General features: G+C 53.5%; 5 protein-coding genes across 5 annotated transcripts; 2 read left to right on the top strand and 3 right to left on the bottom strand.

Annotated features, from left to right (window-relative positions):
* Positions 1-584: 584 nt before the first annotated feature.
* Positions 585-4,799, top strand: BDW74DRAFT_149014 (ABC transporter ATP-binding protein). Its single transcript, XM_073723825.1, has 2 exons — positions 585-693; positions 765-4,799. Exons 1-2 carry the CDS (start codon positions 631-633, stop codon positions 4,701-4,703), a joined length of 4,002 nt encoding a protein of 1,333 aa, XP_073586078.1. The 5' UTR covers positions 585-630; the 3' UTR covers positions 4,704-4,799.
* On the bottom strand, positions 4,800-5,615 carry BDW74DRAFT_149012 (EMC6 family protein). The gene is made up of 2 exons (XM_073723824.1): positions 5,378-5,615; positions 4,800-5,320 (listed from the first exon to the last, which is right to left on the bottom strand). The coding sequence occupies exons 1-2, from the start codon at positions 5,450-5,452 to the stop codon at positions 4,964-4,966; spliced, it is 432 nt and encodes a 143-aa protein (XP_073586077.1). The 5' UTR covers positions 5,453-5,615; the 3' UTR covers positions 4,800-4,963.
* An 8-nt stretch (positions 5,616-5,623) lies between these two features.
* BDW74DRAFT_123536 (RNA-binding protein VTS1) lies at positions 5,624-8,149 on the bottom strand. Its single transcript, XM_073722083.1, has 3 exons — positions 7,413-8,149; positions 6,095-7,365; positions 5,624-6,046 (listed from the first exon to the last, which is right to left on the bottom strand). Exons 1-3 carry the CDS (start codon positions 7,912-7,914, stop codon positions 5,987-5,989), a joined length of 1,833 nt encoding a protein of 610 aa, XP_073586076.1. The 5' UTR covers positions 7,915-8,149; the 3' UTR covers positions 5,624-5,986.
* A 696-nt stretch (positions 8,150-8,845) lies between these two features.
* BDW74DRAFT_189787 (tetratricopeptide repeat protein) lies at positions 8,846-13,090 on the top strand. Its single transcript, XM_073732055.1, has 5 exons — positions 8,846-9,346; positions 9,387-10,410; positions 10,461-11,187; positions 11,239-11,451; positions 11,504-13,090. Exons 1-5 carry the CDS (start codon positions 9,024-9,026, stop codon positions 12,436-12,438), a joined length of 3,222 nt encoding a protein of 1,073 aa, XP_073586075.1. The 5' UTR covers positions 8,846-9,023; the 3' UTR covers positions 12,439-13,090.
* On the bottom strand, positions 13,083-15,794 carry BDW74DRAFT_149005 (patatin-like phospholipase domain-containing protein). Its single transcript, XM_073723823.1, has 2 exons — positions 14,092-15,794; positions 13,083-14,041 (listed from the first exon to the last, which is right to left on the bottom strand). The coding sequence occupies exons 1-2, from the start codon at positions 15,547-15,549 to the stop codon at positions 13,253-13,255; spliced, it is 2,247 nt and encodes a 748-aa protein (XP_073586074.1). The 5' UTR covers positions 15,550-15,794; the 3' UTR covers positions 13,083-13,252.
* Positions 15,795-17,104: the final 1,310 nt, after the last annotated feature.

The following is a 17,104-nucleotide window of genomic DNA, read 5'->3' as shown; positions in this document are numbered from 1 at the left end:
CTCGTTTCACTTTATTTCCACGCTCGAGTCCATGTTCATCTCGTAAGCACTTATTAAGAACCATCTTCGTGCTCCGAAGAGCTATTCAATAAAGTGAATAGCATTTAGGGGGGTTTGTAGAAGACAATCAGACTGAAGAAAGTACGAAGGTTTCCTGCGCAACCCGAACAACGGCCCAAGCCGACTAACACTCTCGAAGCCGAAACCAACCTTGAGTTGGAGAGACCCTGCACTGCTGCACTACCTACTGATCCACCCACACCATCCAACCCCGAACCCTGAATGGCACTGCAACCATCCATAAAGTTCAGCCGATGGCGCACGACGCAAGCCCACGCAGCCATTTCATTCCCTGCAGAGCGTGGGGGTTAATCAATTACAACCTCGAGTATTTTGTACGGTAACAATGATACAATCAGATAAGATCGCCAACGCCGACCTCGCAGCCGGGTTTTATTCAGCCAAGGCGCCAGCCAAGAGGACCAAGAGGCTAGGGGCTTGGTGCTGCACGCGCTGTGCTATTTAGTGGTGGCCTTGGCCCTCCCTCTGCAGGTGCTGGTCTGATCGTCTTTCTTTTCTTTCCGTTCTTCGTCTGTCTTGCTTTAGTCAGTGTTTGTCTGTCAATTCAGGATGGGATTGGGGAAGAAGAAGGATGAAGCAGCTCCGGCTGGAGCTGAGGCTGAGAAGCCGAGTGTACGTCCCTCCTAACCCTAACTCCATCCATCCTCTATGAGAGGGGCAGCTAATCAAGTACCTGGATGTAGCTCCTGACCCGCTGCACAACATTCACGCGCCTCCTCTTCTACGGCAACCCCTCACCCAAGGAAACAACCGTGCTCCTAACAGGCCTTCTCTCCGCAATCGCATCCGGAATCCCGTTCCCCATAATGGCAATTGTGTTCGGACAGCTAGTCGACGACATGAACTCCTCAACCTGCAACGCGAACCCCACGAACGCAGACGCCTACCAGGCCAGCATAAACCACAAGGTCCTGCAGATCGTGTACATCGGGATCGCGTACTTCGTGCTGATCTATATCTACGTCTTCTGCTGGAATATCAGCGGCGAGTGGCTTGCGCAGCGGATGCGGGAGAAGTACTTTCACAGTTTACTGAGGCAGGACGCGGCGTTTTTCGATACGTTGGCGCCGGGTGAGGCCAGTTCACGGATCACGGGGGACATCAGCACGATTCAGCAGGGAACATCTGAAAAGGTGGGCATCGTGCTGAATAGCATTGCGTTCTTTGTCACGAGTTATGTGGTGGCTTTTATCAAGGATGCTCGGTTGGCGGGGATGCTTGTCTCTTTGGCGCCCGCGTACCTGATCATGAGTCTGGCAGGCGGGTACTTTGTGCGCAAGTATTTTGGGCGCGCGCTCGAGTGCATGGCGGCTGCGTCGTCGGTGGCGCTGGAGGCATTCAGCAACACGATGCTCGTGCATGCGTTTAGTGCGGGTGCGCGGCTGGAAGCACGGTTCGTGGAACACCTTGGTCCTGCGCGTGTTGCGGGGATCCGGAAGTCCATTGCGACGGCGACGCAGGCCGGGTTGCTGTACTTTATTGCGTTCTCTGCGAATGCGCTGGCGTTCTGGCAGGGGTCTACGAAGATTGCGGATGCGGTTGAGGCTGGTGGGGAGGGGGTGACTGTTGGAAACACGTATACGGTTATCCTGGTTCTTGTGGATGCGAGCTTGATATTGAGTCAGGTGGCGCCGTTCCTGCAGAGCTTTGATGCTGCCGCGGTGGCGTTTAAGAAGCTCGAGAAGGATATTGAGAGGCCGAGTCCGATTGATGGGACGGCTGAGGTGGGACTTACGCCTTCCAGTCCTATTGGGGCGGATATTGAGTTTCGAAATGTTGGGTTCACGTTTCCCTCGCGGCCGGATAAGCCTATCTTGCAGGATTTGTCACTGCGTATTCCGGCGGGTAAGCAGACAGCGCTTGTTGGGTTGAGTGGCAGCGGCAAGTCGACTGTTGCTGGGTTGATCACGCGGTTTTATGATGCTGAGGAAGGACAGGTCTTGATTGGAGGCCATGATGTGCGGGAACTGAATGTGCGCTTCCTGCGGAGTGCTATCAGTCTTGTACAGCAGGAGCCTTGCTTGCTTGATCGGTCCATCCTGGAGAATGTTGCACTTGGTTTGGTCAACTCGGCGGCGCATGGTCATTTGATGGATGTGCTGAAGAGCAGCGCGTTAGAGGATATAGCGACTGCTGTTCGTGACAACGGAATGAGCCTTAATCATGCCATTGACTCGCAGCCTGGCAACAAAGAGCACATCCGCGAGATCGTATCTCTTGTTGAGACCGCAGCTGGACTAGCAGACGCAAGCAAGTTCATCAACAAGCTTGACCACGGGTACGCGACGATGGTCGGGTCAAGCGGGAACCTCATCAGCGGTGGGCAGAAGCAGCGTATCTCCATCGCCCGAGCCTTGGTCAAGAGCCCGCAGATCCTGATCCTTGACGAAGCCACAGCGTCTTTGGATTCAGCTACTGAAATGCGCGTACAGCAGGCTTTGGAAACAGCTGCTGCAGGACGGACTCTGGTCACTATTGCTCACCGCCTCTCGACTATCCGGAACGCAGACAACATTATCGTCATGAGACAGGGTAAGCTCATCGAGCAGGGCTCTCACACTGAGCTTCTGGCTGCAGATGGCGCGTATGCGGAGCTTGTCAGGCTGCAGAATCTCAACGTCAATGCCTCGCAGGGGAGTGCAGCTTCTTCCGCTAGGCCATCGTTGGATAGCACAACCCTAGAGAAAGAGAAGATCACGGAAGTGACCTCGGTGCAAGACGACGAAAGTGCTGCGCCTGCTCCCACCTCCAAAGAAGAGAAACTCATAGACGATGAGCCGGTTGCCACAGAGCGCTCCGTAGGGTCGACCTCCAAGGCCATTGCTTCGCTGTTCCGTCCGTATTCGCTGGCTCTTCTCATCGCCATCACCGGCGCTGTTGTCATTGGAGGCACATACTGCGCATCAGCGATCATCTTCGGTAACGTCGTCGGCAAGCTGAGTTCATGCGAGACTGCAGACACAATTCGAGATGCGGGAGAGTTCTGGGGTCTGATGTTCTTCGTCCTAGCCCTAATCGAGTTCTTTGCGAACCTCATCAGTTGGTCCCTTTTTGGCTGGATCGCAGAACAGCTCATCTATAAGGTCCGCGTGCTCTCGCTGCGCTCCATTCTTGAGCAGAAGCTTGAATGGCACGAAGCGCGCACTCCTTCAGGTCTGCTGTCCCTCATTGTCAAGGACAGCAACGCGCTCAACGGCCTGACTGGCTCCGTCATCTGCACGATCCTCAGCATCCTCGTCAACCTCTTCGCAGCCATTATCATGACACACATTATCGCCTGGCGGATCGCACTAGTCTGTCTCTCTGTTGTTCCACTCTTGCTGGGAGCAGGGTACATGCGCGTCTCAACCCTCGCTAGCTTCGAAGAGCGACACAACGACGCATTCGCCCGCTCTCTCGGTATAACCGTCGAAGCCGTAACATCCATCAAGACCGTCCACGCCCTCGCCATCGAGTCCGAGGTCCTCTCCACCTACCGCCGCAGCCTGCAAGCACCCATCCGCGAGATAACAGGGCAGTCAGCCTTCACAAACCTCTGGCTTGCCGTCGGCTACGGGCTCAGCAACTTCGTCTACGCGCTGGCGTACTGGTGGGGCGCGAAGCAAATCATTGCAGGCCACTACACGCAGACGCAGTTCTTCATCGTCCAGCTTGCCCTGCTCGTCTCGTCGCAGCTGTGGGGGCAGATGTTCGCATTGGCGCCAGATGTCTCGCGTGCTGTGCAGGCGACCCGTCGGCTACTGAACTTGCTTGACCTGGGTTCAACGAAGAAGCTCTCTGATCCTGTTGTCACTCCTGGCTCGGAATCAACAGACCTCGAGGCATCCTCGCACCCATCTGAAAAACCTCCTACACCGGGTTCAGCAGACACCCAATCCGGCCTCAGCGTCTCCTTCAAGCAAGTTGAATTCACGTACCCCGCGCGCCCCGATACCCAGGTCCTGCACGGGCTCGACCTCTCAATTGCAGCAGGCCAATTCGCGGCGCTTGTAGGGCCCTCTGGTGCCGGTAAATCGACTATAATCTCGCTCATCGAACGCCTTTACACACCCAGCGCTGGAACAATCGAGCTCGGCAACCGCAACATCGCACACCTGGACTCTTCATTTCGCGATGAAATTGCTTATGTCCCGCAACACTCTGTGCTCTTCGATGGGTCTATCAAGTTCAACCTCGAGCTCGGTGCTCGTCCAAACCAGCTTCTGACACAGTCCGATATCGAGGAAGCATGCAAGCTAGCCAATATCCACGACGTGATCATGGGCCTGCCAGACGGGTACGAGACGGCCGTGGGCCCGAACGGCGATCGGCTAAGTGGTGGGCAGAAGCAGCGTCTCGCAATTGCAAGGGCGTTGCTCAGAAAGCCGCGGCTGTTGCTGCTGGATGAGAGTACGAGTGCGCTTGATGCGGAGAGCGAGCGGTTGCTGCAGGATGGACTGGAGAAGGCGGCGAGGGGTATCACGGTCGTTGCAATTGCGCATCGTCTGTATACGATTCGCAAGGCGGATGTGATTTTCCTCATTGAGGACGGCAAGGTTGTGGAACGGGGGTCGCATGTTGAGTTAATGGAGCGGAGTGAGAGTTACCGGGTGAATGCGCTGAATCAGGCTGTAGATGGGTAAGATGGGTGGAACACATGACACAGAATCCCAGGATATGCCTGGGAATCGGTAAGATTGCATAAAGTTGGCTTGATTAGCATGCAGATAGATATAATACAGTACCTCGTCTATTTTCATCAGCCGATCACGCTAGCGACACGGCCTCCCTTAAGGTCAAAGCATGCATATCCAACATAGTATCTCCTTTGTAGCCATTTGAATTGGTATCACACCCGCATCGCCCACGAAATCAACCCATAAGCCTGGTTATAACCGAAAAATCACCTCAGCACACCCCCAACGCCCGCCCACCCAAGCACAAACCCACTAAGCGCCTCGCCCAACACACCACCCCCAAGCCACACATCTCTCCAAGCATTCCTCCTCAAACCACTCCCCGCATCCTTAACAATCCCATCACGTTGCACAACAAGTCCGTCAATTTCCCCGCCGACGCCAGGGAAGAACCCGCCTGCGCCTTTGCCCCCCGACCGGTAGAGTAAGGCCAGATGGAAGAGGCCCGAAACCAGCACTGTGCCGAGGAAGTAGAAGATGAAGCCAGTTGCGGATTGTAAAGCGAGGATTCCGGCTGTGAGTCCGAGGAGGAAGGAGGTTAGGGAGTGCAGTTGAGTGAGGACCTAGAGCTTCATGTTAGTTGATTCGGTCGGAGTGGGCTTGGGTGGGTTGGGACGGACTCGGTTGTTGTGTTGGACGGATTCAGGGACGAGCGGATTGATGAGGAGGGAGAGTTCTTGGTTTGTTGGTGGCATTTTGTCGGATTTCTCTGGTTTTGGAGGTGAACTTGGTGTCGAGCGAGGCGTTGGCTGAGATGGTATAGGTCCGTCCGCATGTTGGAGTTATGCCGGCGTCTATTCTGCCGGTAGAGTCCGCTTTCAGATAGGTTCAGAGTCAAGTTGATTACTGCAAGTCAAGCTCAAGAGTAATGACGAATAAATCAATTGTACATATATTTACCACTATTGACTCGGCATTACATACTCGTCGTAATTAATTGGGAGCGCTTGAGACACAGCCGGGTCTCTCAACCGCCCCGTCGTCACGTCACATCCGTCGAACAGTACATACAACATACAATCAATCAGCGCTCAGGCTTCCACTGGCTGGCCAGCAGATGTCCGGCCCGGACCCAGTTAGCGTGCTCCCCCAAGATCGTTCATAGGAAATAATCGGATCCTGCCACTCATGCCCAAAGCCAATCTAATCAAATTAATGCAGCAGAGAGAGAGAGTGTAACGAAATGAAGTGATTCAAATGTCCAACGCATATTATCAACCATGTGCATATCATGCCGAAGTAGTCTCAAGTTTACCATCGGCCTTGGCTTCTCTGACCTGTTCAAAAACCTAGACGGAGTTAGCTACGATCCAGTATCATATCAACACAAAACTAACCTTGAGCATCTTGTTCCTGGCGCCGAGCGCGTTGACACCGCGCTCTTCGAGCTGCTTGTCGCTGAGCTCAACCAGTTCGGTCCACTTCAGATCTTTCAAGTTATCCGTGTACTTGTGCAAGCGCAAGGATCGCAGCCAGCTGGGAATATCCTTGAGAAGGTTCGGGTCGGTAGGGTCCTCTGGCGGCTTGGAGCTGCCGCGACGACCGCGAGGAGAACGGCCTCGAGCAACCTCGGAGTGGTCCGAAAGATAGCCCTCGTGACCACCGAGACCAAACTGTCCCATGCCAAGCGCGCCCAGGCCATTGCCCATGAGCGGGTTGTTGGGATCATATGCAGCCAAGAATCCGTTGTTTTGCGGAGAAGTAAATCCCATAGGTCCCAATGCACCACCTTGCATAGCAATGCCGGGCGAGGTGGGCCTGGAGCGGTGACCCGCCATCGCCGCCTGTTGCTGCGCCTGCAAAGCGGCGAACTGCTGGGCATTCAGAAGCTGCCCAGCAACAGGGAGACCGGGGCTAGCCAGACCTCCCTGAGGGATGTTGTGTGCAGCAAGGTTGTTGCCAGCGTTCTTTCCTTGGCCGTCGTTCGACCGAGCGCGACGGTACTTACGAGCATCGTCCAGTGCGATACGGTTGTTCACGGTCGATAGCGCAGCCAGCTTCATCGCTGTGGCGTTGGCCACCATATCAGAGCCCTGGTGAGGGGCCCCGAGCTGCGAGCCAAAGGTTGCGGTCATTGGGGTGTTGGTCATGGAAGCCCAGCTGGCATTTCCAACGTTGTATGGAGACAGCAAGGGAGCCTCGATTTCGGGAGCGGGGATAGTCGCAGTTTGGGTCGTGGGAAGAGGAGAGCGCAGACCGGACTGGCTGAACTGGCCCATAGGCTGCTGGCCAGAGGATGACTTGGGCCGAGCAATCGGTGGCTGAGGCTCCGACGCGCCGCGTTGAGCCCAAGGTGACACAGGTGGCTGGCCCAAGTTGTCCGCACTGTTGTCAGGTGCGGAGATAGTTGGCGCAACAAACGAGGTCCGCTCGTTGAATACAGCACTGTTGCGGTTAGAAGGAGGCGCATTTCCCGTCTGTTGAGTGAATTCGGCCTTCTTCTTGGCAATAGCTGCGGCCGCATCAGGGAACATGGCATTAATGGTGGAGGAGTCAAGACCAGAGTTGCGCTTGGCGCCCGGGGAAGGAGGAGGCCGTCCCAAGGAGTTTCGAGAGCTGTCAACATTGAGCTTCGACATGGCATCGTTCAGACGGTTGGACATGGCGTCTGTAGTTTTGTTAGAATTGGAAATAAGAGTAGCAGGATATACATACCCTTCTCGCCGAAGTTTGCAGGGGACAGCAGCCCGGACATAGGGTGGCTCTTGGCCATTTGCTGCAGAACTTGAATGAAGAAACGGATCTGCACCTGAGTAGTCTGCTGCAGCAGAGCATACAGGGCAGCGGTCCGTTCCGCCTCACTCAACACACGGAACCACTGCTCGATTGCGCTAAGCTCATCCTTGAAGTCCTGGTCAAGCGTCGCCGCTGCCATTTCTTCCAAAGTGGTTTCGTACTGATCAATGTCCGCCAGCCACTGCTGCGCCGCCCGGTCCAAGGGATCCTCCGCATTGCTTGGTGTCTGCGCCTGCTGGCTGAAGTATACCTCGGATGCAGGGCGGATGCTGCGGGACGAAAGAGGAGAAGGGAAACCCGACATGTCGGCGGATGCGCGAAGCTGGTGAGTAGCTAGATTGCGCGACGACGAAGGGGGCCGAAGAGAAGATTTGGAAGCTTCTGGGGTGCTATTGCGGTTTCCGATGATATGACTAGCCATGAAGACGATGGTTGCGGTTTAGGACAAGTCGCCGGACGATGAACGTTCGGTGGGGCTTTCGTTCGCGGGCTTCGGTGAATAATAGATACAGAAAAGATAGATATTACTGCAAAACACCTGCAGCACCTGCTGAGTTTGCGTAGGATTGTCGAAGCCGTGCGCGAAACGACTCTGAGGCTGGATTAGAGTGCGAGTGCTAAGATTAAGAATGAAGGCGAAGCGATCTCGCTAAAAGGATGATCGCTAGCGTTTGCTTTTGTCAGAGCTCGAAGTTCGAGAAACTCAACCGCGAATATTAGATGGTGTCGATCGAGGCACAGGCCAGTCCAGTGGCTGCACTACCTGACTCGGATTCTGAGGGAGAAATCGAATCGAAAGGGCATCAAAGGAGTTGACTGAATGAAGACGGCGGAGCGGAACAAAGAGGACGGCCAAGTCGAAAGGTAGAACCGTTCGTTCACAGCAGTCAGTCACTTGCAACAGCGTGCGGCTCGACCGTGACTTCCCAATCCTGATTTCTGGTTTTTTGCCTCGGCTTTTTTGTGTCGTAACGAAAGGATGCCAGGAACCCTGCAACAGTGTGTCAAACACAGATTGACAGCGAGTCCTGGAGCATCAATCAAAATGGGGGGACGATGCGACGAAAAAGGGAGAGGGAGAGGTGAGAGACGAAAAGGAGAGTAAGAAAAGACGACGAGTGGGAAGGGAAATGGAGGGGTGACGAAGAGAGGGAAGCGAAGAGGATGAGTCTCGCCAGAGTCGCCGGAGGAGCAGAAACAAGATTGAGCCTGAAGACTCGAGAGCCGACTAAATTTATCACTGTGAACAAGCCTTTATGAAGCTGCTTAGTCACGCTATGAACGCGCTTGGCCCCTCCGGGAATTATTGTCACTGGATGCCCGCTGAACTTTGAAGAACTTCAACATCCACAGTCCTCTTTCTGCTTTTCCTTCTTTGTTCCATCTCATCACATTCTCTCAAGGTCTCTTTGTTTTGGGACCTGTTTGGTGTGTCATCAGGCCATAACCCGAGATCTGGCCCCCGAGTCTAGATTCGTCGCTCAGGCCCATCGTCCAATGATGGTCGCCAAAGTATGATAACAAGCCAAAATGGACTACTTCGGCGAGGATGACCCCAACCACAGCCCCCTTCCGGGGGAGATTGCCTACCCGGACATTGATGAATATCCTGATATCGATGAAACCGTACAATATCCGTGGCAAGGGACTGAACAGTTCACATCAACTGAAGCTTCTGTCATAGACCCGCGCCTGTACAAAGGACTTTTCGCAGAGAGTGCCTCTCAAGAGCCTGCGCAGTCGGCAGTGGAGGATGAGCAATATGCGCCAGAACTCGAAGAGGAACAAGTCTACGTTCAAGATGACTCCGCTGAAGACTCCACATTCGAAGCATCATCCGACGAGGAATCATCGTTAGTACTGTAGCACCATGGTCTGAATGAGAGCTAACAGCTGCAGGGAGGATCTTTCAGATCATGGTGCCCAAGGCTCTGATGAAGAAGGAGGCTCTCGCAGGCGCCGTCGACGCACGGGTCGCTTTTCTGGTCGGTATGGCGCTCGCGGTGGTAAGGGAATCAAGAGAGGTCCCCGTAAACCGGTAGAACCCAGCCCGGAGTTCAAAATGTACCATTCGGAGGCAACATCTGCTTTCATTGATGGAGACTATGATCGCGCCATTGACCTCGTTAGGCGTGCCATCCAGGTCAACCCTGAGATGTTTGCCGCTCACTCCTTGCTCTCGGAGATTTTCCTAGCTCAGGGCGAAAAGGAGAAGGCCGTGACCGCGTTGTTCAGTGGTGCCCACACTCGACCAAGAGATCCGTCGGTGTGGTTGAAGGTTGCGAGAATGATCATGGAACAAGCAGGTGATGACAGAGAAGATGCACTGAACGATATCCTCTACTGCTACAGCCGTGTTCTGAACATCGACCCACAAAACCACAACACCCGCTTCCAGAGAGCTGCTCTTTATCGAGGTCTGGGCCATAACGGTCGAGCAGTGACTGAGTATGAAAGAATTCTTTCGGACCTTCCTCACGACGTAAGAGCACTTCGACTGCTTACAGATACCTACTCTGAGCAGAATGAATATCAAAAAGCGCTTGATTATTGGTCAGAAAGTATACAGCACTATATGATGCAGGAACCCGAGGCAACTCCAGAGTTCACGTGGTCTGATGCCAACATCTATATTGAGCTGTATACCTACTTGGGACGACATGCAGAAGGGCTCAAAGCTGCAAAAGCGGTCGCCCGCTGGCTTCTGGGGCGCAAAGACGACACTATGTGGAATGATTTTGACGAGGATGATCGCGAATGGGATCAGGCTGACTTTCCTCGAAGGATCAAAGCAGCTGGGTATGTTCCAAAGAAGTGGCCGCTGGATACGTATGGCCCAGGTCTGCCACTGGAGTTTCGAGTAAAACTCGGTATCTTCCGCTCAAAACTACCAGACCGGCACGTCGATGAAGCTCTCGTAAGTCCTAGCCAAAACCGGTCTACTGTGTCTCTCCTAACCCCGTTCAGCATCACTTTAAATGGTTGAAACCGGAAGATACTTCAGAGACCTCATTAGTTCACGATTATGGTGACCTCTTTCGCGAAGCGGCCGATGCGCTCAAGGAGGCCGACATGTTCGAGGACGCCCTCCGGTTCTATAAACCTATTCAACAAAGCGAACACGCGGATGTCAATTTCTTCATGGCCTTGGGGGATTGTTACAGATTCCTCCTCGAATATGAAGACGCAGAAAATTGCTATCTAACTGTTGCAGAGCATGACTCGAATCACATGGAATGTCGAGTACGACTTGCCAGACTGTATGATGGCATCGGGATGATCGAACAGGCGTTCAAGTATGTCAACGAGGCCATTCTCTTGGGAAGGCAAGAAACGAGAAGTAATCGCCGACGAAAGGATACTCGGCTAGAGGAACTGGCAAGAGAGTTCAGGGCGGTAGGCCTCGCGGATGGATCTGAAGAACAATTCTCTGGTGACATGGCGCGAACCGAAAATATTCAGTTTCTGCACACGCAAGCGATGCAGTTGGAGGCGAAGATTCAAGCCGGCGACGCCGACGCCACTGAGGACTGGCTTGATATCGCTGATGCTTTATTGCGTGAATTCCGTTCCAATAGGATCTTTTATCCTATGAAGCGCAACGTGGTCTTCGTCGGATATGATAGCAAGGGGGGCAAAAACTCACTTATGGAAGAGTTGCAAGAAATGGCCAACCGACTCCAGGAGTCATTAGGTACGATGCGTCCCAGAACCCCATATTCGGGGCTTAGCTGACAGCACATAGAGCCCAACGAAGAGCCTTCGCAGTCTACGATTCCTAAAGACTACCATGGGATCAACTTCGACGCATGGCTAGACCTCTTTCTGCAATACGCTCTCACTGTGGCAGGTCAAAATGAACTAGCCGAAACGTATGACACTCTAGGGGCTGCTGCTGATGCTAGTGTCTGGTATCATTCAAAGACTAGCACGCGGCTAATCCACGTTTGTTGGTTCAGTGAGTACTCTATCCAATTTTCTCAAACAATAACTAACTGCTGGCTTGATAGCCTGTGCACTCCGACTTCGGGACGAAGAGACCCTCACCACCGAAGCACGTTGGTTCATCAAGGAGTACCAGTTCGTCACAGACACCTACCGTCTGTTCTCCATGCTCAGCTGCCTCGTCGGCGACCCTCGCCGCTCTCTCTTCCACTCATCCCCCTTGATGAAATTCATGCTGCGCCAGATCAAAGCCGTAGACTTTACGCTCCCTGACAACATCGCCGGCACTCGCCATACCAAGGCCATTCGAGATTCAATCTACAAAGAGCGCGCAGCACTATCGACAAAAGATGAAGAGGGAAACCCTATCCCCGCGGAGGAATTGGATGTAGCCCTGCTCGTTCTCTACGGCCACATCCTCTACTCCGGAAACAGTTTCTACCCAGCGCTGAACTACTTCTTCCGCGCGTACGCCCTCGACGACAAGAACCCGGCTGTTCTGCTTTCAATTGGCCTGTGCTACATCCACCACTCCATGAAGCGACAGTCCGAGAACCGCCACTTCAATATCATGCAAGGTCTCTCCTTCATGAACGAGTACAAGCGTCTCCGCGAACGCAAGGGCACACCTCTCGTCCAAAGACAAGAGATGGAATTCAACTTCGCCCGCGTCTGGCATACCCTCGGGCTAGCACATCTCGCGGTAGAAGGATACCTGCGCGTCCTTGATCTCGGCAAGGAAATACAAGCGCCAACCCAAGGAAGCTTGCCACAGACCGCAAATGGAGCGCAACCAAGAGACAAAGACAAAGACAACGACGTCCCAATGCCCGACGTTGACGCCGCTATCAATCCGGCTACCGTCGGCACAACGGCGACACCACAGCCTGTCGTGGAGAACTTCGCGCGCGAAGCTGCAGTTGCCCTGCAGAACCTGTACGCACTCAATGGCGACTTCCAGTCCGCTCAGGCTGTCACGGAGGCTTGGCTCGTGATCTGAGCTTGCGTAACGAGCCAAGTTACATCGCTACATTGGATGCGACAAGATATGAGAGTACGACGTACCCACCACCTTCAGGCTCCCACTACACTTCGTATCTTCTTTCCATCCAATCAGAGCATTATGCGCTCAGATACTCCGTACTCCGTGCACTTCCCATCACGGTCGTACCTCCTCCGAAGCACGAAGCACGAAGCACGACGTCGGAGTACGGAGTGCAAAGACAAGGAAGAGCTGCAGAAACACTTGCCACCCCCTCAGACAAGATATCAGCAAAGCAATCAACCAAGATTGCCCAACCAATTAGCCAGTGAGCGAACTTGGACCCCAACCCACGAAAATCTAAGCGCGTTCAATGAAGCATTGATATCAGGTGTGGCGTGCCCTACCTGCTTAGTTGCATGCAGCATGACGTGGGAGGTAGCGGAGATCAGCAAAATAATTAACCTCAGGGTTTGGGGTCATGGCGCCACGTCGGCGGGGTCCGGAGGTGCTTAGGCTAAGGAGGTTTGTTAAGTTATACTTTAGTGGTTGGTAGCATGATTGAATGGGGAAGTATGATGTTGATGAGGTAGTTGATTCTATCTCGAGATGGTTCGGGGCAAGCTATAGTACTAGCTATTACCATACATATGCAATTAACCCATTGGTCATAAGATGACATCTGAACCTGAAATCTGGATTACAATCTCGATGCTACCGCTGAAACAACAGGAAAGAAAAAGTGTTCTATGTACAGTGGAACAAACCCCGTCAGCCAACCTCAAAGTAATACAACCCTGTCTGTCTAAAGTCAAGCATAAGCCGGTAGCGTCTAGATATCACCCCCATCTCTATAGAGGTCCGGATCATCAAAAAAAACAGCCGACTGCCTCCTCATCTCCTCAAGGTTGAAAAGACTCGAGAAACTGCCGCGTCTTTCGCCCGTTCCTGCACCAGGTTGAGCTCCGGCTCCACCAGCACCCCGTCGTCTGGGAACATAATTCTCATCTACGGAGCTATTCTCAACAGAAGCAATGGCGTCGTCTGAGAAATCCGAGAAGCCCTTGCTGTAATCGTAGCTGTAGGAGCTTCGTTCAGGTAGGTTCCGGTTGAGACGGTCTTCACGCGGATCATCTTTCTCATCGCCAGCACCATCTTCAAGCGGGAAGGGCCGCTTAGGTGCCGTAGCGATAGCGCCTGTACCGTCAGGCGAGAGATTGTGAAGACCCTCTAGAATCGCGTACTCGATCTTGAGTCTGTTCTTGATGAATTGGATTTTAGGGAAGGTGCTCTGCTGGCCTGTTCGGAGCATGCGCGCAAGACGCTGGGGGTCGGGATCAGAGAGGATATGGTAGAAGTCGGATGGGACAGTCTTTGGCCAGATGGTGACGGTGCCGCTGAACTTCTGCAGCCAGATCTCGCTCCAGTCTTGGCCCATTGGTCGGGGGAGGAGTTCGAGGTGGCGGAGGACCTTGAGCCATTTGTTAAGGTCGAGCTTGATGTATTGTTCTATCGCGGATCCGAGGAAGCCGCCGCGCCAGCCGCGGCCTTTGCGGTGCGTTACTGGGCGGCCGACAGTTCCGCGGGAGCTGAAGAAGAAGAGGTTGATGTGAGGATTTACCTGGGTAGATGTCAGCGGGATGTATGATGCTATTGGGGGGTGGCATTTACTTGTGAGACGATAGTGAAGTTGACGTTGAAGTGGAGATTCAGCGCTTTGATCGGAATGTCTGTTCGCAAGCTTCCATCCTTCCACTTGTGGCCGAATGAGTACGGCGCAAGAGTTCCATCGCGTTTCTTGGTCATAAGCACCACGGGATTCAGGATTCCAGGGACTGCCGCAGACGCAAGCACCGCGCTCCAGATGACGCAATTGGGCGATGTCAGATAGTTGGCCAAGATCGTCGGCGAATGGGGATCAGATGGCACACATGACACATTTAATATACGTCCAGTGCGCTCGTAGGCCTCTCTAAATGTTGTGGAACCCCTGCAGAACCAGCTACACTGACGAGCCCAATCCATCGTATCAAAGCGAGCACCTGTACGCCACCAGCGTCGCCCCCATATCGTAAAGTTCTCGGAGCAGGCCTTGATCTTATGCGCCAGGGCGGGAACTAGCAGCTGTTTGAGCTCCTCGTCTGTCCTAGTACCAACAAGTGCCGCAACAAGCGCTCCTCCTGACGTTCCAGTAATGATACTTGGAAGCACGTCGTTGTCAAGGAGCGCTCGGACAACACCAAAATGGTAATAGGCGAACGTCGCTCCTCCAGACAAGCACAGCGCAGTTCGACCGAAATTTGTGTCTAGGTGCTTGAAGTGGTTGAATTTGTCCTCATTCTTCGCCTGCCGAGACTCCGCAATGACCTTGATACACGCATGTACCTCATCGATGTACTCCTGAACAAGATCTTTAGTCCCAGAATATGCTTCACTGTAAAGGCGAGGATTCTCAACTCCAGCAAAGTTGGCCTTGACGCAAGCTTCCAGCAGGTTGCACAGCTCTTCAACAACCACCACGGCGCCAGAATCGCCACTCTGCATCTCTTTCTCAACCTGCGTCCGGACCGTCCTAAGCTGCCGACTCAGCTTCCGTATCGTCAAATGATCATAGTACGCATATTCATCAATCTTCTTCCATCGCTGGTTGCCGAGGTACTCATCCAATGTCTGCGCCGCATGCAGCCAATCGTCATAGTTCTCATGCTTGTAGAGCTCGCGCCTCAAACTCTCCCTCTTCCCCCTCCACGTCACCCACTGCTCGTAAAGGAAGATGTAAATCCTGGTCAAGGCATACCCCACGCCCAGAAATGTAATCCACCCGAGCACAATAAGCAGGAACGGCCACTTTAGAACGGTGTAGAGGACGCCCTCCCTCGTCTCGTCCTTCGTCCGGCGCGGTGTAGTCGCAGCCCGTTTCCGCCGCCCGCGTCCCCTTCGCACGACCCGCTGGTACACGGGGCGCCAGTCGTTCAGGGCAATGAGCGGGTCTGCGTCCTGGTCGGTGAGCGCCTTTTCGAACGCGCGCAGGTCATCCGGGTTGAGGAATTCAGTGTCGTGGTCGGGGATTGCGCTGGGGCTGTAGACATCGGTTGGTTTTTCGCCGATCGCTAAAGGCTTCTCCATCATCGGCTTGTGGTGCGTGTATTCATGTTGCGGCTAGGTTGTGTTTTGGTGGTCGTAGGGTGTTGGGAGAGATCGTGGACGGACACTGACGACATACGTCACGGCCATCGCCCGCCTGGATTTCCGTTGGGACGGGACCCACATGGCTTAATTTGATTTAGCGCGGGCCTTCGGAATAATGTCATTGCGGAGCTGCTGTTTTGGTGTCACGTGTTTCATGCCAGGATTGTCGAAACCACCCGAAGACGAGGAAACGTCGTTAACGAAGGGCCGAGGAGTTCATCCTTGTCATGGATGATCTCCCTTCACTCTGATAAGTTATCGCAGGCGGGTCCTCTGTCCCCACCACAGTGCAATTAAGTGATCAGCAGTTTGTCCCGTGTAGTTACGATCGTGCTACCAATCAGCTCACTTGCTATGCCCGTTTACATCGCTTTTCCCGAGGCACGAGTCAGCATCCAAAACATGCCACGGCGGTATCTGGTGATGGAGGGGTAAATCGGTAAATCACCAACATCGCCAAGATCTCGCTGCTTCTGCGCCTGCAAGTGCGAATTGACAAAATCTCCGAACCCCATACTCTACGTCCGGCACCGAGTAACAGTACATGCAAACACTACCTACACAGAGCTAGCGCGTATACTCCGTAAAATGAATGGGAAACACCACCGAGACAAACGATCGGGATTCGGTTCCAGCATTGAACTGCGATGCGTCTGGGCAGACCAACCACAGCAGGATATTATGTTTCAATCGGCTCCGAGCGACATGAATGAACTTAAGCGTCATGCAGGGTACTCCTTTAGGTAACACCCCCTAGGGGCTGCAGATGCCGAACGTAAGTATACGTTATATGGCGGGGTGGTTAAGATTCAAGGTTGGGTGGCGGGTAAATGGTTGTCTGAAGGATAATTTGTTTACGGTCCCGGGGAGTGAGGCGGCTACCGCGCAAAACAAAAAAGGAGGTTGGTATCGGGAAGGATTAACTTTGGTTACATTCCTTGACCCTAGGGCAGTTGTTTACTATGTCCTTGCGGAGATGTTCGGTTGAAGTATTGAAATATATAGTTGATCATAGTTTGATAAGCGGTAAACACCGGAGTGTGCAGCACAGGGCAAGCGAAAAAGCAACGCCATTCTTAATGTCCCCTTTCTTTTTCCAAAGTCGCTAGATGGCAACATGATTGAAGTCGCTGTCGTGGCCTAGTGCTGTTAGCGCTCCTTCAACTGCCCGGGGTCGCAGAAGCGGGATACAACTATTGCAGAAGCGAACCAGGATCATCCTCTGCGCTAGCTGCAAATCATCTGCCCTTTGATTCTATTAGTCGGTTGCCTTATCCCCATCCAATCACCACAGGGCTGGAACCGTTGGCCTCAGCGTCTCGCAGGAGAGATGGTCAATCTAACTCTTGTCGAAGGAAAAGAGCGAGGGACGACGCCCCCGACAAAGGGATACCCCGTAATCCTATGTTTGACATTGCAAAAAGCAATTGCGCGATTCAAAGCGAGTATCAGCGTTGAGCTCAGCCTCTCAGATGCTCAGATGCTCAGGTCACAC

Source organism: Aspergillus multicolor, assembly GCF_047715735.1.
Source record: "Aspergillus multicolor strain CBS 133.54 unplaced genomic scaffold BDW74scaffold_6, whole genome shotgun sequence".
NCBI classification, from domain to species: Eukaryota; Fungi; Ascomycota; class Eurotiomycetes; order Eurotiales; family Aspergillaceae; genus Aspergillus; species Aspergillus multicolor.
The sequence above is the reverse complement of the archived record's forward strand: the minus strand, read 5'-3'. Positions and strand labels throughout refer to the sequence as shown.